The sequence below is a fragment of the Camelina sativa genome, chromosome 12, assembly GCF_000633955.1.
Source record: "Camelina sativa cultivar DH55 chromosome 12, Cs, whole genome shotgun sequence".
Classification (NCBI taxonomy): Eukaryota; Viridiplantae; Streptophyta; class Magnoliopsida; order Brassicales; family Brassicaceae; genus Camelina; species Camelina sativa.
In genome coordinates this window covers 28,270,970-28,296,511 of record NC_025696.1, presented here as the reverse complement: position 1 = coordinate 28,296,511, position 25,542 = coordinate 28,270,970, and the positions used below count along the sequence as shown (strand labels likewise).

The 25,542-nt window shown below is 33.4% G+C and overlaps 1 protein-coding gene and 1 pseudogene across 1 annotated transcript; one reads left to right on the top strand and one right to left on the bottom strand.

Moving 5' to 3' along the window:
* Positions 3,043–5,530, bottom strand: LOC104732794 (transcription factor MYB24-like). Its single transcript, XM_010452376.2, has 3 exons — positions 5,360–5,530; positions 4,281–4,410; positions 3,043–3,482 (listed from the first exon to the last, which is right to left on the bottom strand). The coding sequence occupies exons 1-3, from the start codon at positions 5,508–5,510 to the stop codon at positions 3,128–3,130; spliced, it is 636 nt and encodes a 211-aa protein (XP_010450678.1). The 5' UTR covers positions 5,511–5,530; the 3' UTR covers positions 3,043–3,127.
* On the top strand, positions 22,025–24,317 carry LOC104733953 (annotated as a pseudogene).

Here is a 25,542-nt window from a genome sequence, read left to right as displayed (position 1 = left end):
CAATCTAAACCTGATTTTATTGCTGATTTATTACCTAGAATTTTACAAAGAGATTTGGATTTTCTGGTTTTAAATTTAGATATTATTTGCAGTGAGAACTGATTTAATTTACAAAAGTGTTTAGAGTTCTAGATCTGTTCTTAATTGCTTGAATCCTAATTTATTGATTGATTTAATATTTCATAATTTCCTGAGAAATTCCCTAGACCTAGCTTTTTGATCTTCTGAATTTACAACAGCTTTATTTAATATTTTGCATTGCTTTTCTTTATTTAAATCAATTTGTTTAGCATAATTATAAAACTCTATAATTTATTGTGTAGACTTGAGTCCTTGTGGAATTCGATTCCTAAGTATTACAGTGATCTCTTAATTTGAGAGAGTAGCTCAGGGTAAATTTGAGCATATCAAAGGCCATGTTCGTGTCCTCAACGTAGCGATAAAATAGAGCCACACCGGAGAATATAACAAACGACGAAGAGAATTTTGACATTGTAATGTTATATAACTGTCGATATATAGTGCTCTTTAATTCATTTTGACGATGCCATAAGGAAACGAACAGGCCCTAAAAGAAAGCTTAATAAACTTGAACCCAACTTTGGGTATACCATCAATCAATCTCAAAAGTGCAAGACCCAAGGTTACGTGACTGACGAATCATTACAGTGAAAATAGAAGAGACAAAAGTATATAAATAAGTAGATTAAACTCAAAATTCATGCACGTTTTCTATAATACCTAATTGTAAGTTGTGCTGCACGACCCACCATGTGATGTTTTCATTTATGATTCACATGGGAAATTCACATTTTTCACACGAAAAACATGTGGGCAAAACTAAAAGGATATGCAACCTAATTCAATAAATTTAATGTTATAGAGTACTTGCATCTAATGCCTATATCTATAAATTACGATTGAAGATGTGTAAAAACAAATATGATTTGAGCATGTTCTAGATTCAGTTAGAATATGTATGCTATACAATCTAAACACTATATAATAAGCAACTTTGGTCATGAGGTGAATGCTATACATCCTAAACACTATAAGCAACTTGGTCATAAGGTGATCTACTCTCTTTGGACGTGAAATCATACATCAACGGTTTGTCATCTTATAAGATTTTTTTATTTGTCAATATGGAAATATGGATTGAGATGAGATCCAAGTCTCTTTGGTGTGAATCGTGTGATGAAAACATATGATCACCATTAAACCAGTGCATCTACTCTTAGTTCCATTTCTATTCATCCAAATCTTGAATGTGTAACTTAAATTATGGAGTATATCTTTTTATCTGGACCAGTTCAGAAAGATATAATTTCAATAAACAGGTAAAAAAAGAAAAGTGAAACCATATTGCAATAGCAAACTTGATTTATACACAGTTAATTAAGATGATAATCTCCACAACTCCACTGCTGTCATATGTGAATTTATTTGTGTGTATGCAAACCTAACATTTGATATGGATTATATTTAGTTTGATATATACATATATTTGGTTATATATTTATACAAGTATATTAATGGCAATTTGGACAAAAGGCTTCATTGTATAAAGCAGAAAGTTTGGTAAACCTTAAATACTTATGCCGCCTTACTATAGTGAACTCACTCCCTTACCGAACTTCTTGTCGTCCACGAATAATATCCTTGTCGGTCCGATTATTCTTTTTTTTTCTTTTCATAATCAGATATATTTGGATTAAAATTTTTAAATCAATCATCCCTGAACTTGATCTCGTCATGCTAAAACTCAAGTTAGTCTAGACGTTAACTGTTATAGCATTCTAATACACTAACAAAAAATTTAGCCACTTTGTTTATTCTACATCAACAGTATATATATTGAGCACATTAACTACGTCCACGAATATATTCCACACCAGGCACTTCTTATTTTTCTGCTGGTATCTTTGGATCGATTATTATAACAGTTGTTTCATTCATAGAGCCTTACTCTATAATGGAAATTTCTTAGAAATATTTGAGGTTTGGAAAGTTCGGTTCAAAGAGTTAGGCTAACGTCGGGTTCTACATTTTGAACAGAATTGGATACAATGGGAATAAGGGTAATAAGAAGTGGTGCAAGTGTATAGCTGTGATGCATGTTCTATGACTATATATATGTTGGATTAGGTTATGCATGTTGATAAATGTCATCATGTGTGCCATGTGCTTTCATTCATCCACATGTACATGTATATCCACCCAATAAATCAGTATCAAAGTCGGGTCTACGTTTTTTAGAAATTCTAATATTGTAAAAAACGTTTGATGTACTCTTAAATTATCTTACCCTGATTTCGTTTCCATTTGACTCTTTAAATAGCTTATTTATTTAAGTTTTTAAAATTAAATAAATATATAAGTGACGAAGAGATATATCTCCTTTAAGTCGTTGCAATAGAAATAACTCCAAATTTTTTCTCTATACTATGTAACATAATTGTTTGTAATAGAAATAACTCCATTTTAAGTCGTTGCAATAGAGATAACTCCATATTTTCTCCATATGTAACATAACTGTTTGTATTAGTTTCGTCGTTGTATCGCTAGTCGTTTTAAAACATACATAATGCATTTTATTGAAAAGATAGATAAGGTCAAAAATTATTATTTTCCCATAAGTTTCTTCTAACAGAAGTACTATAAATAGAATTATTCGATAACATAAGTACGTACACATTGAACTCCCGACTAGATCCCATTTCTTACCCAAAAAAAAAAAACAAAAAACATATTCAACACTTAATTAAACAAAAAAAAACACACAGAGATTAAAAAAATAATCGTATGTTGACACAAACATAATATAAATTGAAGGGTGTTCTTGTACATCAACAATAAAGCACTAACCAATTATTTTCCAAATACGTATATATGATCCATTTCCGTAGTTTTATTTAGGTATAACGTCGAATGGGTACCATAAAAGTCTCCAACCTGATCTTGAGTAAACGATATGAGACAAACCCATATAGTACTCTCATATCTGGTTTACCTTTATATTAAGCATATCAGGCCAAGAAATAACCGATCGACGTTTATTTACTCGTATAGTTGTATATAAAATATTTATATCCCTCTTTGGACCGCAATTTAAATAACTTATTAATTAATTACCATTATATAAATGCATGGGCCAAAGATCATCGACGCTCCAATAGTTTTGTTCGGATTGATCAACTGATAATGGCATCATGATCGAATCCGATTCAGGCACATAAGTGTTGTAACTAAGCTGATGATCAATACTGTTGGCATGTTGAGAATACGTATCTATGGGTTCTTGAGTATCATTCAAGACTTGGCCCGTGCTTGTGGCATGATGGTTTATGATCTCAGAGCTTTGTGATCCAGCGGTCGTCGTTTCTCCGTTCTTAATGATGTATTTCTGGATCTTGGTCCTCCAAAAATTCTTGATCTCGTTGTCGGTTCTTCCTGGTAAATGCTTTGCAATTTTCGACCACCTAATCATAATCAATAATAATTTACCATCAGGATTTAATATTTATGTACTTGTGTTAAAACTTAACAAATGATTATATATATTGAGGTTAGATCCAAGTTGTGGCTGCAAGGAAACAACTACATACGTTGACCAAAATAAGGTTTGCATTGAGACTTTTAAAGCTTTCATATCAGAACAACATTAGCCAAATAATGCTACTGTTACATATGCATGGTAGTATGGTACGGTGAGAATGAGTTTAAAAAAAAAAAAAAAAAAAATTTGAGAGCTAGACCCGAAAATTCAGTATTTAAATCAAAATTTCAATCATAAGACGATATCTATGAAGAAATATCTAACTTTCGGTATACATCACTTTTATGCGTGTATATACGATTCCCAATCAATAAGTATTTTCGTGTGGGGGAAAAAGATGTATATAAATTCGGTACTTGTCTTTGTACATGGTCGTATAAAAGAATTAATCACAACTACTAAGTACGTGGAAGAATTGGCACGAGGTTTAATATTAGTGGTGAAGAAATTTCGACACGTGTGGAAACTCAAACAAATGGTTGAAAAGAATTGTAAGTTTTGTTATACCCACCAATATGTTTCGCTTCTTCACCTAATGTCTTGCTTTGATGTCTTTTTAAAGATCCTTTCAGTCTTTAGCCTCAAAGAATATATAAAACCGATTCAAAGTTCGAATAATTAGCTTTGATTCTCTCGTTATATACATATATAACCTTATATATTATTAAGTTTTGAGTTTTATATATGTATATTTAGGTATATATATGAAGAAATTACTAACCTATTTCCCCATTTGGCATGAAGTTCCATGATGATGAGCTGTTCTTCTGCTGTGATATTTCCCCGTCGCACATCTGGTCGGAGGTAGTTCAGCCACCGGAGCCGGCAACTTTTTCCGGTGCGTTTTAGACCTATATTACATAGAATTACAATTACAATCAATTATGAAGAAACAAAATATCGATTGTGTGCATGCATGTGTATATATGTACTACTCATATGTAAAATATACCAAAATTTTGTTTTTGTCATTTTCTATTAGTGTGTTTTAGCTATTTAGAAAGAATCATATATAGTATTATTCGGAATATTAAACCCTAACATCAGCTTTACTCCTTTGATCAAAAAAAAAAAAAAACATCAGCTTTACTGTTGCAGTAACAATTCTAACAAGACAGATTAGGTCAGGTCTAAAAACGTTGCTATTAAATGTTTTGCATAGAGTTGTTTTGGATTAAATTTGCTTATGATACGTCGAGAGTGTAAGAAGAAATTAAGGTCAAATTTTTTAAAAGAGTTCCAATAAGAAAAGGTCTGTCGATCTGTGGAAGACAATAGTTTCAAATTTCAGTTAGATGTTTAAATATTTTGTTTCTCCACAACCAAAAAATAATTTCTAAATTATGTACATACATATAAAAGTGATGATTTAGTTCCCGTCAAGACCACGTTTTTAGAGAAATCAATTGATTTATTCAATTAAGATCTGGTTCTTTTTTTTGTTTTCTTTTTTTTGGGTGCAGCAACTTAGGATCCGGATTCAAAACTTTATTTTCTTATTTAGTTTGCTTATATGTGTACAAATTGGGAAACTTACTAAAATTTATACTATCCATGAATTTCAAATAGTTTGAGATAGTCTTTGCTTACATAGTTTTTTAAAATACATGAACGAAAAATTCCTAATGGAAGATGTCACAAAGCTCAAATTAAATTTCTATGCAACCATATTAGAGATTATAATATAAAAATCTTCGCTTGTGATGAATATCAAAACCCTAGTTCATCAACACACACACATACAAACATATATGAATAACAAATATTGGTGATTAATTGTAATTTATATAAGAATTTGGCCTGCAGATTTGGCGAGAGAGTTCCAAACACCCTCACCATGATTGGTGATATAATTGATGAGAATCAAATCTTCTTCCATGGTCCGTGGCCCTTTTCTCACATCTGCATCTCCTGATCCCGACCCACCAGTACCACCTACTCTTTTCTCCATATCTATGAAGTTAGTCTTAATAACTCTACTATCTAAATGATAGATGAAGATAATTTCTAGAGAGAGAAATAGAAAAGGAGAGTTCTGAAAGTGTGAGAGAGTTTTTATATTTTGAGGTAATAGTGGTGGGCTAGCTACTGCTTTTATAGAGAGAAGGTTTCTAAATTTAAGGCGTTGTTAATTTTTAGTCCAAATTAAAATCTTAAATGACTTTAGATATAGTACTAATTAGCCACACTTATTGTCGTTTTTTATTTTATTTTATAGAAATTGTAATAACACATGGGGAGGGAGCTATATTAGGGGTGTCAATCGGGCCGGCCCGGTCCGAAACCTGTAAAGCCCGCATATATCTGAGCCCGGCCCGGCCCGGCCCGAAATATTTCCGAACTTATATTTCAAAGCCCGAGCCCGGCCCTAACAGGGCTACAGGGCTTTTCGGGCTTTTCCGGGCTTATCAAAAATTCAAACTTATAACCCTTAAAAAGCAGTGTTTAAAGGTGCATTATAAAACAAATCAATCAAAAATTTAATAACTCATCTATATTCACTACAACCAATTAATTTAATAGAAAATGTTTAAAACTAAATAAAATTTCGATATTTTAATCAAATAAACCAATATATAATTCATATAGAATATCATTAATAAAAAATTTATAGTATAAAATATGGTTATTGAGTAAATATGAAAACTAGGATTAGAGTTTAAAACTTTATTTACACTAAATTATTAATCAGATATTGCAATCAAACAAATATGTTAACAAAAAGGTACAAATATATTTATTAAAGGGCTTTTCGGGATGGCCCGAGCCCGGTCGGGCTAAGCCCGAAAAACCCTATAGCCCAAACAGGCTGAGCCCGAAAGGCCCGATTTTTTTTGGACATATACATTTAAGCCCGAGCCTAGTGTTTTTCAGGGCCGGGCCGGGCCAGCCCGCGGGCTTTGGCCCTAATTGACATGCCTAAGCTATATAGCTTCACCACCTAATTATGATAGTGTATGATCATATTAATTGTATGATATCTATCAATATATCTTACACATACTAGCAGTGTATATATTAAAATTATATAATATATGAACTACAAAATATTACACATACTACAACACATTCTTAATATTCCAAAAAAAAAAAAAATTGTATACACTAAAATACCATATAGGCATATACCTCTATATAATTATAGAAAACAAAACTAAGTATTTTAAAATTTTATATCCTATCTAATAACAAATTTAATGTAATTATGTTATAAACTATATAAAACGTAAGAAGAAAAAAAAACATTCTAAACAAAATTATAAATTAATCAGATAAAAGTTAATTAATTTGGCATTTAAAAACTAAATAAATGAAAAATTATTATTTAAAATACAATAATTTATAATTAAGTCTTGCGGTGTACCGCGGGTGAAAACCTAATATATATATACAAGTACAATCCAAATAAACCAATTTAAATCGAACTAAAATACTTAAATCCGAAAATCGGACCATGTTGAATCCTAGCCAAACCGTATCTAAAACCAACTTTTTTATATATAACTGATGATCTATTTGACTGAAACCCAAACTAACAAAATTATACCAAACTCTCTATAACTTATTCGATTTTAATTTAGATATCATTATCTTATAATAAAAAGCTTGATGTCAAAGGCACTCATTAACAAAATTCTGACACGTCAATTGTATCATTCAGATATTGACACATGTCAATTCCAAATTTATTAAATTTTTTAAAAACAAAAATGATGGCATGTGGTGCAATTTATGCTAAGAAACATGAACAGTTCTAAGAAGGATTATTGAGGGCATCTTTTAATGGTCGTAAGGATGTACGATCGAGCTGAAGCTTTTATGTGGCTAGACCGAGTGTGGGATTTGAAGTATTGTGCATAGAAAGAAGATTTAGAGGAATCCACTTTCTTATGATTGTAATCTAAAACATCTAGCACCCAACAATAAAGTCTGATCATCGCCATTATAATAGCACCAACCCAAACCTGAGTTGGGGTTCGATACTTTCCAAGAGCCTTCTATTTACAACTGGGACATAATAATTTTGCATATTTAACTCCTAATCTAGTTATAGGAGATTTTTTGGGTTTTGTTTTTATTTCTGCATGAAAATAACTATAGTTGAATAAATAATTGACTTCCTTAAACTTACTAAACAAATAAGGCCTCTAATATTTCATTAAGAATAATTATGTAGTAATATACATGTTTTTAGATTTTATCTTGTAAAATATTAATATTGAATATGAACCTCTAATATTTCATTTTGATACTCTGGCTTTTTTTTTCCTCTATTTTATAATATTTTCCCAAATTTTTATGTACAATTTTTATTAATATAACAATTTATGACTATTTTGAACTATGCAGTATATTTTCTTATTGGTTGAAGTGTTATAAATGACATAATATTTATTGTTTATTAAGTTTTTTGCTTTTACCTAAAACTCTTATAGGACAGGGAGTACAATTTAAATATCTATACCATCATAATAAACCATATTTTAAGTTTAATTACACATTTCATCTTAATACATATAGAACTAAACATTTTATATTAAACCCAGTTATACATCATATAAAATCTATATTATAGTAAGAATTGAAAATACAAATAAAATTTTACAAAATATAATTCGCAAAAAAAAAAACTGAATCAACATTATTTAAGATATATTTGTTATGTTGCTATCTCATAAGTACTAATTTTACCATATGTCATAATCAATTTTAAATGAGTGAAATTTATAAAATAAAAACACATATAAAGATAAAGAGACTTTCTCGTCAAATAACTGAAGATTCATTCCTATAAATTATAATTTATTTCAAATTATCTTATGTTTTGACATATGCATTACAAAAATACATGTGTTGAAATTATAAAATCATATATAAAAAATTATTAATATTCTTAAATTAATTTTGCAAAAATGATACATATTAATATTTGGAAAAAAAATTCATTGTTAGACATTCAGTTTAGTTATCACATTTAACTATCTGTTTCATCGTAAAACCATAATTCACTTCTTCATAGATTAGAGTTAAAATTTTAATAACAACAATAATATGAGCATCATATGAGATAATATGAATATTGGTTGGTATTTTAAATTTAATAATAAAAATAATCATTAAAAAAATCAGTTAACATCCACAAAATTTTTTGGAAATCCAAAAATATCCTAAATATTATTCTTATATATGTCATAATTTCATAAGTAATACTTTTGTCAATTTTCATCAATTAACCAAAATTTTATTTCGACAAACTCATTTTTTTCTATTTTATTTTCTTCATGTAATTTTAATACACATCATGTATTAAATTTCTTTTTTAAGTTCATTATTCTTTCATGGAATTTAACACTTTATTTTACCAATCTTTTCGTTTAACCAGAATTGTTTACCCTACCCTTGAACCCAAACCTTTTCTTTCAAGCCTTGTTGTGATTTGTTGAGTGAGGCCTTTTCAGCTTTGTTAGTGTTATAGGTTGTGAAACCTTGAGAGTATTGAGAACGATAAAGAAATGGCCATTTAGAATCATTTGGCTTACCCTTGAAACCGATTGAGCTTGATTCCTTCGCTTAAGTTTAGAATCATTTGGACTAGCTAATAGAATCGGTTTTGAAAGATAGGTGGTTAGCATGTTTATTTGGGGTTGGGTTGAGGAATAAAAGAGAAAATAAAGAAGAGAGTCTCTAAGGTTCAGTTTAATTAGCTCTAAGTCTCTAAGAAAAAAAAAAAGAGAAAGATCTTGCTATAGTCTCCTAGAAGAAAAAAAAAAAAAAGAGAAAACAAAAAAATTTAGGAGTATAGCAAAGAAAGAAAGAAAAAAAAAGTTTTTAAAGAGAGCTAGATTTTTAAGTTAAAACCTTAGGGATTATAAAAAAAAAAGGGAGTTAAAATCAAGGTTGTAGGCAGTTTTATTCTAAGGTGTTGGATAAAAAGAATGTGAATGAGAAAGGGGTAGATCATCAAGAGTTAAGCTTTGTATGCCTCAATTGTTCTCAATCTTAGATAGCTTTCACAATTGTCTAGCATTCCTTCTTTTGAGAGTAAGCCACCTAAAGATATTGTTTGGAACCTACCTACCAAAAAGCCTTACCCTTGAAACCGATTGAGCTTGATTCCTTCGCTTAGTATTAAAAGGTTATGAGTCCCCATTTTCAAACCTCATCCTCCTACTTCTTTGCTAGAGGACTAGCAAGAGATAAGTTTGGGGGTGTGACAGGGGCGGAACTAGAAAAAATTAATAGTGGGTGTAGATTGCTCTTAGGTGGAGTTGAGCACACCTCCTGTGACCAATTCTGGGGCAAACTCTAACCATTTTGCCACTTTTCTTACTTTGTCTAGTGTAAAAAACTTTACGTATTTCTATACTTACTGGGGGCAACTGCCACCACCAACCTTAACGTGGGTCTGCCACTGGGGTGTGATAACTCTCTAATTTATATGTTTTAGACACCCTTTTTTCCATATTTTGCATAGGAACTTGTATTTAGGCCATTTAGGGTGCTGCATTGTTGCATTTGTGCATTTTGGATGAAAACAGGTGCTTTGGAGCCCAAAATGGGGAAGAATAAGGTAAAACCCGAACATGTACCCGAAGGAGTGATCGTGCGAGAAGAATAGTCCGAACCTCAACCTGATCAAAGAGGATCTGAGAGCAAGAAGAATAACTCGAAGCCCTACCCGAGGAACTACCTGACTGGATCCTCTTGCACCGCCTTGAGCACACCTTCGGGCAGAACTGAGCAGCTAGGCTAAAAGGGTTTCTATATATAAACCCCCCCCCCCTCTTCTTCCTCTCGCCCTATCACACCGCAGACACTTAGAACATAGAGCGAGAGCTTCTGAGAGAGAGAGATAGAGCGATTCAAACACTTTTTCTACTTTTGTTAGGATTCGATTTTACTATTTTGCTATTCTTTTCAGTTTTGATTTTGTACTCTATTACTTTTATCTTATTTTCAATACAATGCAATTTTTATTCATTTGTGTTTTTATGCTTTTTACCATGAGATCTGAGTAGTGAACCAAAGTTTCTAAGGATGAGATAGATAAATATGTGTTCTTGATCGGTTAGGATGTCTTAGCTTGAATGTTATTTTATAAAAATTTCTTTCTAGATTGGTGTTCTTAATGCTATTTTCAGACCGAGAGGTTGAGATTAGATCTAGGGTGTTTTGCCATCTAGAGATGTTGTTGAAATGCTTGAATCAATCAATGCTAAAGATTTACTCACTTAGCCTAAGAGATTAGATGTGTAAGGAGTTTATTGACAATAATGAATCAGATTTTAATGCCTGCTTAGTCATGTTTCTCCAACGAGAGTTGGGTAGGGAAGTGATTGAGGTTGGTTGTTTCTATTACGAGAGTGTTTTCGCAAGGTTTAGATATTCGTTGTCTAAGGAATATTTGCTTGAGGCATGTAAGACATCCCAATTTGATCAGGAGCACTTAGGAGTCGATTACCCCATCCTTAGGAGCTTTTGCATCTTGATTGTTTAGCTTTTTACTTATAACTCGACCCCTTACCCGAACTGGTACTCGATCACCAGCTTCGTGTATACCTTCGAGTTATTCATCCTTGTCTTCTTGATCTGATCATCCCACTTGATCATGTACCCGAATGCTTCCATCGAGTACTTAGGTCGTGCGGTTCTTGTCCTTTTATTTACTTTTGCTTACTTTAGGTTGTTAGATAAAACCCCCATTATTGCTTGGTTTGACTTGCATTGTTCTAATCATATCTTATCTGCTTGCATAACAACCATTTGGATTGATAACCCTTTGTACTACAACTGCATAGAGAATTGATACCCTGGGTGAAAATCCTGTTATCAATTTGGCGCCGTTGCCATTTGGTTGAATTTTGTTTGCTACGTTTAAGATCTCAACACTTGCTAGATCAAGTTCTTTTTCTATCCATCGGTTCAGAACTGACTTGTTTACTTTCGTTTTTGTTTGTTTTGCATTTTAGGTACAACTCGACCCGTCACTCGATCACCTGGATCGGGTAGACCTTCGTGTACTCACTCGGTTAACTGATTATACATGCAAACACGATCCAAGGATAGCCAACACTTGAGTCCTTTCATAGACAACATCACAGACCAAGGTTACTCCGTCAACAACAAGTCCAGCAACCGCAACCAACCACAATTGAGGAGATCATGAATAATCAGAATGGTCCACCAGCTCCTCAAGAGATGACCAATATAGGAGCAGGAGATGCTCCATCTACTCATAGTCAAAGAGATGGCATTGTGCCACCTGCTGTTCAAAACAACAACTTTGAGATCAAGAGTAGTCTCATCCAGACGATTCAGAGTAACAAGTTTTATGGACTGCCAATGGAGGACCCATTGGATCACCTGGATGAATTCGATATGCTCTGTAGCCTCACAAAGATCAATGGAGTTAGTGAAGATGGATTCAAACTCTGGCTTTTCCCATTTTCTTCAGAGGTAAGAGAACGCGAAGCATGGAAAAGACAATCCGCCTTCGTATTTGACGCACGCGGGATCCAAAAGATGGAGAATAGTGGGAAGGACTCCAACGAGTTAAACTCATCGAGCAAGTTGGAGAAGGATAGCCAATTTTCAAGAGACTGCACCATAGTGAGTAACTCAGCACAATCTGTAAAGCCCGTGTCCCAAAGAAAAGTGGAAGAACCGATCAATTTATGTGAAATCATGAAATTGCCCGGTTTGGTTTAAGTTCACCCGGTTTAGAGCCGGTTTTGGGAAATCCTAAGTGATGTATTTATAATGATATGGAAGCCTCTTCTCTCTATTTGGTCGCGGCTGTTATTCAGTACTTGTGTTGAGAGGAAGAAAGAGAGAGAGAGAGAGGAGAGAGCCTGTTGTGGTGTGAAGGAGATTAAAGGAGAAGGAGCAGAATCGTTAGGGTTTGGAAGGAAACAGTTTATATATTAAATCGTTTTCAAAGATAACGAAATTTGATAGAGTTATTCTCAAGCCTTTCATTGTAATTCTCCTTTTTACAGAACTAGATTTGGATTTAAACTCTGTGAGTTATGGGCAGTTTTGTCGGACACGTTCTTTTAGTCGTGAGTTGAGACGAGCGGATGTTTCGGGATCGATTGTGGGATCATTTGAGATCTGATCGTGCAGAAATTTTGTGGGACGCTTCTGGACGTCTGGACCTTGCTTTTCACCGGAGGGATTGGAAAGTTAACGGTTAGTTTTGATTTCGTGGTCTCACTTGTGAGGTTGTTTTTTTCTGATTTTTCGAGCCGTTTGTTTTCAATGTTTGTTTGTTGTTGTGATTGGTTGTAGGAGCGAGTTTGGTTGTTCTTGGATATTGGAGAGCTTCAATTTTGGCTGTAGTTATTTTCGTGAATCACTTGTTAAGGTGAGTGCGTGACCATGAGCTTATCTAAGCGATTGGGTTGTATGACTTGTTTTGTGTGATGATATGTAGGTGTGGTGAATGTGTCATTGGGTGACATGTTCAATGACTGGTTTGTTATGTTTTATTTGTGGTTGTACTCTCAATTTGTTTGTGTGTATAGCTCGTAGATGGGGGAAATCGCCTCACCGGGTATTTTTGGTAATACTCACGCATCTCATTGTGTTTGTGGTGCAGGTAATGTGTAGGTGGAATCATGGCTATGAGGAGGAGGATGATCTGGGTCTCGGTTTTGTGATGTTGGCTTTTAGTGTTTGTGTTTCTGGAACCTGGTTTAGAAACATGTTAGGGTGATGGTTTTAATTGGTTATAATTGATATGGTATTTATATTAAATTGGAGTTGGTTTGATATGCCTTCCGCTGTGTATGTTGGTTATTGATAGTTTGTTTGATGGTTACAATTAAATATCATGGGGTATTTAATTATACTATTTATTATATATTATTGTTACTAAAAAAACCGGTCGGGTTGTTTTACAATCAATCTCGAAATGTTGACAAGCGGTCCATGCAACACGTATCCGCTCAATGGCCAACAAGAACGCTTCTAACTCCGAATGCAGGGGGAGGGGCTCCGCCTTAGACACTTGGCCCCCAACAACAAGGTTCGCTCCTCACCAACGCAATAACACCAGCCCAATCCTGAATGCACATTGGTTGCTTTCCAAGAACCATCAATCTGACAATGAGGTGAAGAAACCTTGACATCCGAAGACGGAGATAGAGCTGACATGACCGCCATAAAAGATAGCGCCTCTTTCCAGGCTAACTTATCGCCCAAACCCTGAGCAATTATATCATTCGTCTCGATCGATCTCTAAACCTTGAAACTTTTTTATTTATGACCTTCCAGATTGCCTATAAATTATGTGGTAATTGAAGAAGTCGATCATGATCACCATGTTGAGAGGCATCCCTCCAGAAAAGAAAATCCGAATTTGAGTACACCGACTTATATGGAAAAGCCTCTGACGAGACCAGAGTCGGAGATAAATTTCAAACTTCACACGAGCGAGGGCATTCAAAGAAAACATAATTAATAGTCTTAACCGCAGAGTCACACCTTTTACAACAAATATCAAATTGGACATCTTGGTGTATCTATTTAGTAGTTTTTAATTACTAAAAATATTTATTTTATATTTTTGTTAAATTTAATTTTATTTAAAAAACTTCAAACCCGCACATCAGGCAGGTTCTAATCTAGTATATATATAAACTGAACTCTTAAGTGAAAAAATAAAACAAGAATAACCTGAAACCAAATTGAACACGCTAAATCCTAATGTACACCTGATTTTTTAGTGCATTTACTCGCATAATTATGGTTTATAAATTACAAAGTCTTTTATATAACTGTATAGTTTATTTCGTTTAAATTAAAAGTAAATAATACTCCCTCCGTTCTAATTTAGTTGTCGTTCTAGGATTTAATTTTTGTTTCATATTAGTTGTCGTTTTAGATTTTTAATGCAGATGTTTGATGAATATTCCAATCTTATCCCTGCTGTTTTAAAGTTTTAACCAATGAAAAAAGAGAATTTGTTAAAAATACCCCTTTTGATATACGCTTTTTCAAAAATACCATCTTTTCTGGCCATATTTATTTTTGCCATCTTTTAATTTTTAATGACCATTTTACCCTTAGATAAAAATTATTTTATTTAATAAAAAGAAAAAGAAAATTTTCCCGCCAAAAAATTTCCGACATATTTTTCCGCCAAAAAAAATTTACAAGGTTTTTAAAAGGTTTTATAAGTTTTCTACCTTATAAAAGCCTTATAAACACCTTGTAAAGGCTTTTACAAGATTTTTTAAAGAGTTTTAAAAGGTTTTTTAAACAACTTGTAAACGCTTTTACAAGATTTTTACAAGGTTTTTAAAAGGTTTTTAAAGTTTTTTAAAAGGTTTTCAAATGGTTTTTGAAAAGATTTTTAAAATGGTTTTAAACACCTTGTAAAAGTGTTTATAAGATTTTTAAAAGGGTTTTAAAAGGTTTTTAACACCTTGTAAACGCTTTTAAAAGCTTTTTAAAAGCATTTACAAAGTTTTTAAAAGGGTTTACAATGTGTTTAAAAACCTTTTAAAAACCTTGTAAACGCTTTTAAAAGTTTTTTAAAAGCGTTTACAATGTTTTTAAAAGGTATAAATTTTAATATTTTTGGCGGGAAAAAATTTCGATTTTGGCGGGAATTTTTTTTTTTTGCAGGAAAAAATAATTTTTTTCGGGAAAATTTTTCGATTTTGGCGGGAAAAAAAATTTTTGGCGGGAAAATATTTTCGATTTTGATGACTGTACATTTTTGCTGTCACTCAAAAAGGGTAATTTGGTCATTTTGTATATAAAGAGGAGTAGTTTTAAAAATGGTCAACATGAAGGGGTATTTTTAAAAAGGGGTATGGAAAAAGGGGCATTTTTGAGAATGCCCCATGAAAAAATTATAAAATATATTAATGAAGGGCAAAACATAAAATTTAATAGTTTCCTTAATTTGTGTGCAAAACCCTTAAAGGACAGTTAAACTAGAACGGAGGGAGTATATAGTTTTATGAATATGAATATCAACTCATTTCTAATGCATTTGTCCTGCATAGGCGTGTCTAACTGTGACTAAAGAATCTATGAAAGGAAATGAAATTTCAAACTCACGAGCCGCAGGGTTTGATATGATACTTTTTGGTACTTAGGGATTATCGAATTAAGGTTAGTTTTTATGTCCACTCTCTTTCTAGCGCTAAATATTGGGGGTGGATCCTCACTCCCACAAAAGGCCCAGCCCATAAAAGGCCCAAGTAAGTGTACAAGCCAAGGAAGGTTATTTTGGTCTTTTCAAGGGACGAACCGATACGACTACCTATAAATACGGACGTACGGCGTTTGAGAAAAGGATCTGCGAAAAAGAGGAAAGAATATGATTACAAAGAGAATAAGCGCTCTCTCGTCCAAAGCATAGAATCGACGAGCTCACAGCTCGTCCATTATCTTTCCTTTCACTGTTTAGACTTGTCTAGTCTATTTTGTAGCCCGACTTATTGTGCCCCGGAACCAAATTATAAAGAGAATTTTTATCTCCTTTTACCAAACTAAACTCTCTAATTGTGACCAATTCCGACATCAACACTGAACAGTTTGGCCACTGGGATTAAATAAAATTCCTTCTCGGTTTAGCAAGATCGGTGCCTTAATGCACATTGTTTTTTGGAAGAGTAGCTCATGAGGTAATCTAACTTGCTGAGAAAGAATAAGTTACGCTCATGAGAGGAATATGTATATGTGTTGATTGACAAGGATGCGAATACCTACAACATTAGTGAGTGAAATGTTTGGTAGGACAAATGAGAGTTGTCTTCATGTAGGGATTACATAGTTAGGATGTAGGATAAGTATAACTGGAGAAAGATCTAGTTTATTCGAGACGGAGAAATGAACGGAAGGACTAGAATTCGTACAAAAAAAATTGCATAAAGGTGAATGAAAATTGTTCATGTATGTGGGTGTGAGAACGAAAATTGTTCATGTATGTGGGTGTGAGAACGAAAATTCCGTCCACTAGCCCATCCTGTTTACTAGATGTAGTGAAGAGGTATTCATAAGGAATACATATTCTTTGACCGGTCGTTGACTAAATAATGTTTTGACAGATGGAACATGACATTAGAATTCTTGGCTTGGTAAGGTAGCTAATTATGCAAACACATCATATTCATAGAAATAAAGCATGTATTTCATGATCAAACTAGGCACAAGTCTCTTGTGACATGATGTGATATTTCCTGCTCACAAGTTCGCTTTTGGTTTAATAACTTGAGTTTGTAATGTTCGGTTACTATTTTCAATTTGTACTTGGTTTGTCCTTACAAACTCTTATGTAATGTTCTTTATCCAGTTGGCGAAGGAATCAATAAAAAAAATACATCTTTTTTTTCTACTCTCATTTTCTCCCTTTCTTCCATCATCATCATCCATAACCATGAATCCAAATCCTATAAGGTAACACTTCTTCTACCTATTAGGGTTTGGCGTTATTTGGCGTCCAAGAGATATAAGCTCCTAAGACTTTCTTATAGATTTGTATTCACATGTACCATATGAAGATGTAATTATTCTGTCTCATGCAGTTGATCTATGACACAAGAAGTGATACAACATGTTGATGTTTTGTGAGCGTGTCTAGTTTCTAGAAATTTTGAGAGAATGAAAGATAAGAGCTTGTTTGGAGGATAGATCAAATGAAGAAGACAATTTTATCCTTGATGTGTAACGCTCTGACCGCCACCTCTTAGTGGTCTCCATGTCTACTTCCAGTCCATGGGTCCACCTTCCTTAATGGGCCTCACGTCCTCTCACGTCCATATCCGACGGTCGGTTTGCTACATCCGGAAGGTTTTAGAGACTTGTTACCATCTCTACAAATCACCATATGAACATCTTTTCTTGTGTTCTGTTCTTACCCGCACAGTTCCGACAATCACTTCCCGGAAGATCACCCATCCTGAGACTACTCCAACTCAAACATGCTTAATTGTGTAGTTCTCTCAAGACCCTTAACCGAAAAGAGAAGTGCACTTTGGTGACATAGGTGGTCAAATCAATTCTTTTAAACATCTCCCCAAGTCTCTGAAACCGGGGTATCACATATGATGAAATTGAAGTTTGACAAGGAAAATGAAAGAGTAATTACGAGGAATAAACACAATAATGATTTTGAATAGATTGAACTGGTTTTGGGGGACTTGAAGTTTGGCTCTCAGTTTAGGTTAGTTAACACATCGTGAACAAATAACGAAATAGATTGATATTTATCAAATGAGTAATGCAAAATCGTATACAAGTATTAGTGTTTTCTTTGTCAATGATTTGTCTGCCCTAATCCTCCTCTTGATACATCTATTTATATCTCTTTTTCCTTGACTTCATCGCTACTCGCTTCCCCGAAGATCTCGCTTCGCCCATCTCGATCCTATCAACAGACCTGCGATCTTCTCTGCCGATGGACCCGAGATGCTCTGCCTCGAATCTCCACCTTGCATCTGGGCCTTATGCCAGTAACCGTCGTGTCCAACTTTTCGTGTTGGGTCTTTATCGTTGGGCCTTGACTTAGCCGAAACCCATCACCAACACTTCTGGAATTTAAAAAGGTTCTCTTATGTGATTAGGAAATCATGTTGGCTATAAAATAAGGTGTTCGACACGTCCTTTAGAGGTAAGAAAGCTGTAGTTGAGAAGTACGCAACCGAAAACAAAAGAATACAGTTTTGACTAAGAAGAAACTCAAGTTAGAGGTTAAAGTCGTTGAAGCAGATAAGTATGCAATGGAAAATAAGAAAAAAAAAACATCACAAACTAAAGTACAACTTGAAGAATCATAAAATAATTTGAGAATTCTTAATAATGGCACAAAGCAGTTGGATCATATTTTGAATACTGGCAAGACTAATAGGTATGGCTTTGGATTTAAAGGAAAAAACCAGATCATGTGTTTGTTTATGATGGAAAATTTACGTTTGCATCAGGAACTGTGACATATACTGCAACTGTGATAAAATCTAGAATTGTGACAGAACTTACGATAGAGACAACATTTGTGAAAGAAATTGGAACCAAGGTGTTTATGGTGTTGTTGGGCATATTAGGCCAAGGCGAACCTCGATGAATTTTCCATCCCACTTGTCATCGTTTTGGTATTGTTGGGCATATTAGACCAAAGTGTTTTATATTCTTAGAGAAATCAAATGGAGAAGGCTTATCTTGTGAAATTTCGTGTTCCAACATTTTATCATTGTGGAGTTCAAGAACATATTAAAAACTGTTTCATATTTATTCGAGAATTCAGCCATGAAGGTGTATAAGTTGCACGAAGATTTGGGTTTAGGAAAGATGATTTATATGGAGATGGTGCAATAGGCTATTGACCTCGTTTTTTTAGTAAAAAGTAGAAATTTTTTACCCTAAGATGAATTCAGTCATGATGGGAACAAAATTTTCTACCAAAATATAAAACTTTTTCCGTAAGAGCTTCCTTACATGTCTAGCATGTGTCTGAACAGTTCAAAAAAGATATTTACAACACAAATCACATCATTGCTAAAATTAATAAAGCTTTTCAAATCCAAAAAAAAACTTTTATAAAGAGAAAACTTTTACAATTAAAATCTTACTTACATGTCTATTAAGTCAGTTGCGACAGCCGTCTCGACGTTTGTGATGTCCTGTTTTCGGTTACCGAAAACGAAAACATCCAAACTTACGAGTGCGGTGGCCAACTTCTGGTGGAGTTCTAATGGTCAATCTGGAGGCATGCATTGGATCGCTTGGGACAAGCTTTGCTGTAGTAAGCAGCTGGGTGGATTGGGGTTTAAAAGTGTTGATGCCTTTAACACGGCATTGTTGGCTAAACAGTTATGGCGTTTGATGGATTTCCCGGATTCCCTGTTTGCTAGGGTTTTCAAGAGTAGGTATTACCGAAATTCAAATCCTATGGATCCAATACGGTCATACTTTCCATCCTATGGATGGAGAAGCATTGTTTCAGCTCGCTCTCTGGTTAATAAAGGGCTTATTAAACGGGTTGGCTCTAGGGAATCCATTTCAGTATGGCATGATCCCTGGATACCGGCTCAATCCCCGAGACCAGCTTTAAGTAACGGTTCTTTTAAGGATCCAAACCTCCGTTTGACTCATTTAATTGATCGTCAAACGAATACTTGGCGTCGAGATCTGCTCTTTGAGCATTTTGATCCCATGGATGCAACTTTGATAGACGCTTTGCCTTTAAGTAATTGTCCGAAGGATGATTACTGGGGTTGGCATTTTACAAAACATGGAAAATACACGGTCAAATCAGGGTATGCGGTGGAGCGTTTAGCCATCCCACACACTTTTCAGACTTCGGGGGAAGGTCCAGAGATAACCTCACTTCTGGCTAAGGTTTGGGGAGTTCCATGTCCGCCAAAAATGCAGCATTTTATGTGGCAAGTCTTGACAGGCTGTATTTTGGTATCGGTTAATTTGAGACGACGCGGGCTTGACTGTGATGAACTGTGTACACGATGGGCGGGGCCGAGGTGGAGGATATCAATCATGCTATCTTCCTGTGTCCTCCCGCTCGACAGGCATGGGCATTAGCACATGTTACTGTGGGGTCGCTTCTCTTCCCTTCAGAATCTGTCTATGCTAATATGGATCATTTCTTGGGTTCCAAACCCGGGTTCACAAGCGGCAGTTTTTCCTTGGTTAATGTGGTATATCTGGAAAGTTTGGAACGTACGGTTTTTCGAGAATGAGGTGGAACGGCCTGACGTGGTTGTCCAGGTGGCGGTAGGAGAGATGCAGACTTGGCAGCAGGCACAGGTGGAGCCCGAGCAGGACGAAGTTGCTTCCTCCCCGCGTGCTCTGTCTACCAGGCCTCTGGGATGTCACTTACCGTCGGGTTTTTCAGGTCATCAGTGTTTCGTTGATGGTTCGTGGAAAGACACGAATGTTTTTGCAGGTGCAGGATGGATGTGCACTTCTTCACATGGCGCCCCTTTGTATGGTGCAACCAACTACCGGTGCAGTTTGTCTCCGTTGCATGCAGAAGTTGAAGCTTTCATTTGGGCGATGCACTGTATGATTGGACATGATTTCCGAGAGGTGGTTTTTTATGCGGACTGTTCTGACTTGGTGAAGATGGTGTCTTCGCCCCAGGATTGGCCGGCCTTTGCACCTTATCTAGACGATATCCAGAGTGACAGGGAGGAATTTTCTTCTTTTTCTTTGGTTTACGTTAATAGAAATGCTAATGTACGAGCGGACTCTTTAGCGCGCCGTGCGCATTCGTCTCCGCATCATATTTTGTTTGTAAACAACTTTCCCGCAGGACGAAGTTGCTTCCTCCCCACGTGCTCTGTCTACCAGGCCTCTGGGATGTCACTTACCGTCGGGTTTTTCAGGTCATCAGTGTTTCGTTGATGGTTCGTGGAAAGACACGAATGTTTTTGCAGGTGCAGGATGGATGTGCACTTCTTCACATGGCGCCCCTTTGTATGGTGCAACCAACTACCGGCGCAGTTTGTCTCCATTGCATGCAGAAGTTGAAGCTTTCATTTGGGCGATGCGCTGTATGATTGGACATTATTTCCGAGAGGTGATTTTTTATACGGACTGTTCTGACTTGGTGAAGATGGTGTCTTCGCCCTAGGATTGGCCGGCCTTTGCACCTTTTCTAGACGATATCCAGAGTGACAGGGAGGAATTTTCTTCTTTTTCTTTGGTTTACGTTAATAAAAATGCTAATGTACGAGCGGATTCTTTAGTGCGCCGTGCGCGTTTGTCTCCGTATCATATTTTGTTTGTAAGCAACTTTCCCGCAAATTGGCTCGTTTGAGATGATTTCTTTTTCGTTGACAAAAAAAAAATGTCTATTACGTGTCTAAAGATTTCGAGAATTCTTCTGGAAGACACAAAATTCCTAATAAGCCATAATGATTTCAAGATTCTGATTTCTTTCCAAAACATGACTATTTTATCCTTGAGCATTGGACTAATCTTAATTTATAAGAGTACTTTAATTGTCGAATTGTATTTATTGCACGTAAATGTTCTTTTGTTGCATTATACTAGCTTTTTAAAAAAATTATCAAAATTTACCATTAATATATTTTGAATGAAGTAATTCTTTAAATCATATTGACTACAATATTTATGAATGGCTAAAGATTTTATTGTTCACATAAAGATTTTATCACTAAGACTCGTTTTTACATTTTGTCATTTTTAGTCAACTTTAAGGAGTGCATTACATTTATGGATTCATCTTTGTAGAGCTCAAGTTCCGGTTTCCCTTTCTACATTTATATATAGTTTCCGGTCAATGATTTTTCTTTTTATCTCTTTTCTTCCTCTTGTATTTTTGATCTCAACCAAAATATTTCTTGATTTCATATCTAGAATTAATCGGCTTTTGGATTGTCTTAAAGCTCGAGCTGGTGTTGAAAATAGGGTTGCCGACGAACCTCTACGATGATAATCTCATTAAATCTCACCGATTTCATACTGATGATGTATCTTATGTACAAAAAGATCATCTTAAATCTCTTAAGTGATAGTTTAACTCTTTCTTCTTGTAATGGATGGGCTCAACCTTCTGTTTTGACTGTTGTTCCTAACATCCATCACCAAAATCTGATTCCATCGATTCCAAACCAAAATTATGATCTTCACAATTGGGTTATTGATCAAAATCATTTATTTCCCAGACTTCCTTCAACTGAAATACCCTCAAAATATCCATCTATGGGTAACCCTTCCTACTCAAACACCGATGTTTGTGAGGAATTTCAAAATAACATAACCAGCGACCTAAAATTCCCAGTGACCTATTACACCTCGTTCCCTGTAACATCAGAAGGTACATCATACAATATGCATGATTTTCAAGGAAACACTAGGTTGGAAGATGTTTCTCACAATCAAGGGCTTTTCAACGGTAGTCACGAGCCGGCCCTTGTTCATTTCATTGTTGAGTCTCAACAATTTAATGTATCAGAGCCAGAGGATATCAATAAGAGCATAACAAAAGAGACATCTAACAGGAGTCAGGAGGAGCAGGTGATTATCAAAGCCGATCAAAAGAAGAAGAAAGGCATCAGTATCAAAGAACAATGGACTCCTACCGAGGACGAGTAAGTTTTCATTTTTTTTTTGTATCATTGAAAAATTTATTGGTAATTCAGTTTGTTGATAAAAAAAAATTGATTACATTACTATTATTATTATTATTATTATTATTATTATTATTATTATTATTATTATTATTATTATTATTATTATTATTATTATTATTATTATTATTATTATTATTATTATTATTATTATTATTATTATTATTATTATTATTATTATTATTATTATTATTATTATTATTATTATTATTATTATTATTATTATTATTATTATTATTATTATTATTATTATTATTATTATTATTATTATTATTATTATTATTATTATTATTATTATTATTATTATTATTATTATTATTATTATTATTATTATTATTATTATTATTATTATTATTATTATTATTATTATTATTATTATTATTATTATTATTATTATTATTATTATTATTATTATTATTATTATTATTATTATTATTATTATTATTATTATTATTATTATTATTATTATTATTATTATTATTATTATTATTATTATTATTATTATTATTATTATTATTATTATTATTATTATTATTATTATTATTATTATTATTATTATTATTATTATTATTATTATTATTATTATTATTATTATTATTATTATTATTATTATTATTATTATTATTATTATTATTATTATTATTATTATTATTATTATTATTATTATTATTATTATTATTATTATTATTATTATTATTATTATTATTATTATTATTATTATTATTATTATTATTATTATTATTATTATTTTTGACGATCCATTACTACAAAAAAAAATTATAATTGTTTTATGGCACATAATTATTATTGTTGAGGATTTTGTATTACAACCAGTATGTGTGGTGGGCCGTATAAATATATAGGATGTTGATGACATTGGTGAAACGTAATGGAACGAAAAAATGGACAGCAATCGCAAAAATGTTCCAAGAATTGGTAAACAGTGTAGAGAGAGGTGGCACAACCATCTCCGTCCGGACATCAAGGTAATTTTCTTCTAATAATCTTCTGTATCTATATACATAATAACGACTCACATGTGGTTATATAAGCTAGGTTAGAAACTATGTTAAACAATAAAGAATTGTATATGAACTCTATTATATATGAAATGAATATATTGTATGTGTGTTTTCAGAAAAAATCTTGGAGTGAAAAAGAAGATCAAATACTTGTTGAAGTCCACAAGCTAGTTGGCAACAAATGGACCGAAATCGCTAAAAGACTCCCTGGAAGAAGTGAAAACATTGTGAAAAATCATTGGAATGCCACAAAGCGTCGGCTACTCTCGATGAGGAACAGGAGAAGTGATTTCCTCCCTCTTGGCAAAAAAGCCCTCGAAAATTATATATGGTCTATTACAATCAACAACAATGTCTTCCTCATGAACAGAGGAGCTGATACTGTAACTGCAAACGCTGAAATGAAGAATAACAAATGTGAGCATGTTGTCGATGGGGTGAATCTGAATCTAGTTGCTAGAAGGCAGACTGCCGCAATGGTGATGGATGCGTCTACAACCGCAGTTTATGTTCCGGAGAAAACAGCGGTTACATGGGGTAATGATTTTGCAAGAGTTTATGAACCCATGGATGATACATGCATGGATGCTCATGAATGGCTGGAACTAGCTAATTTCTAATGAAGGAGATTGCTGTGCTCAAGATGTTTTCTCATTATCACCTACATGTTTAAGTCTTGTCTATCATCTATCTATCCAACTAGCTACCTATCTTTATATCTTCGGTTTTTTTTTAAGTATCATCTATTATCTATCTATCTTAATGAAAGACTATTTGTGTTTTATTTGGACAAGACATATATGATATGTAGAGTATGTTTTTAAAATCAGAAGTGACCAAGTACTTTTTTTTTTTGTATACAACAAAACTGTAGCCCTCAGAAAAATAGTTTTTACATCTGATTCTTCGCAGAAACATGCAACGCAACAAATGTGTTCACATCACGTCATATAAAAGAGTTTTACATCAATTGGTCCAAATCTTTCATATTGTGATGTCAAGTTTCAGGAAAAATTGTTCAAAGAATTAGAGGGACAGAATTGCAAATATCAAAGGAATAACTGAAATTGTTTAAAATTTGCATTAAAATTTAAAATTCATCTTGGGCATATGCCGCCCTCTTCTCTTACAAAACATGGTTCCGCCACTGGGTGCCAAATCCAAACATTGAAATTGCGGAACCGGAATTTGAGATTTTACAAAGATTAATCCATAAAAATAATGCACTCCTTAAACTTGACTAAAATGGCAAAATGTAAAAACTAGTCTTAATGATAAAAAGTTTATATGAACAATAATTTATTTCATTGAAAATATATTTTTGGTAAATTTTGACAAATTTTCTTAAAAACTATAATGCAACAAAAAAAAAACATTTACGTGCTAGAAATAAAATTCGAAAATTAAAGAATTCTTATAAATTATGATTTTTTTATGTAATAGTCCTTTAAAGATAAACTAGTCATTTTTACTTATGAGTTGGAAGAATTAAGGTAACACCAATATCTACAAGATGGTTTCTGTAGTATATAATTTTAATTCTTTTATTTTAAACTTTTATATGGTTTTTTTGAGAATTTGTTAAAAATACCCCTTTTCAAAAATACCCTATTTTCTGGCCATTTTTATTTTTGCCCTCTTTTAATTTTTAATGACCATTTTACCCTTAGATGAAAATTATTTTATTCAATAAAAAGAAAAACAAAATTTTCCCGCCAAAAAATTTCCGACATATTTTCCCGCCAAAAAATTTTCCCGCCAAAAATTTTTTTGTCAAAAAAATTTTGATAAAAAATTTCGACAAAAAAATTTTCCCGCCAAAAAAAATTTACAA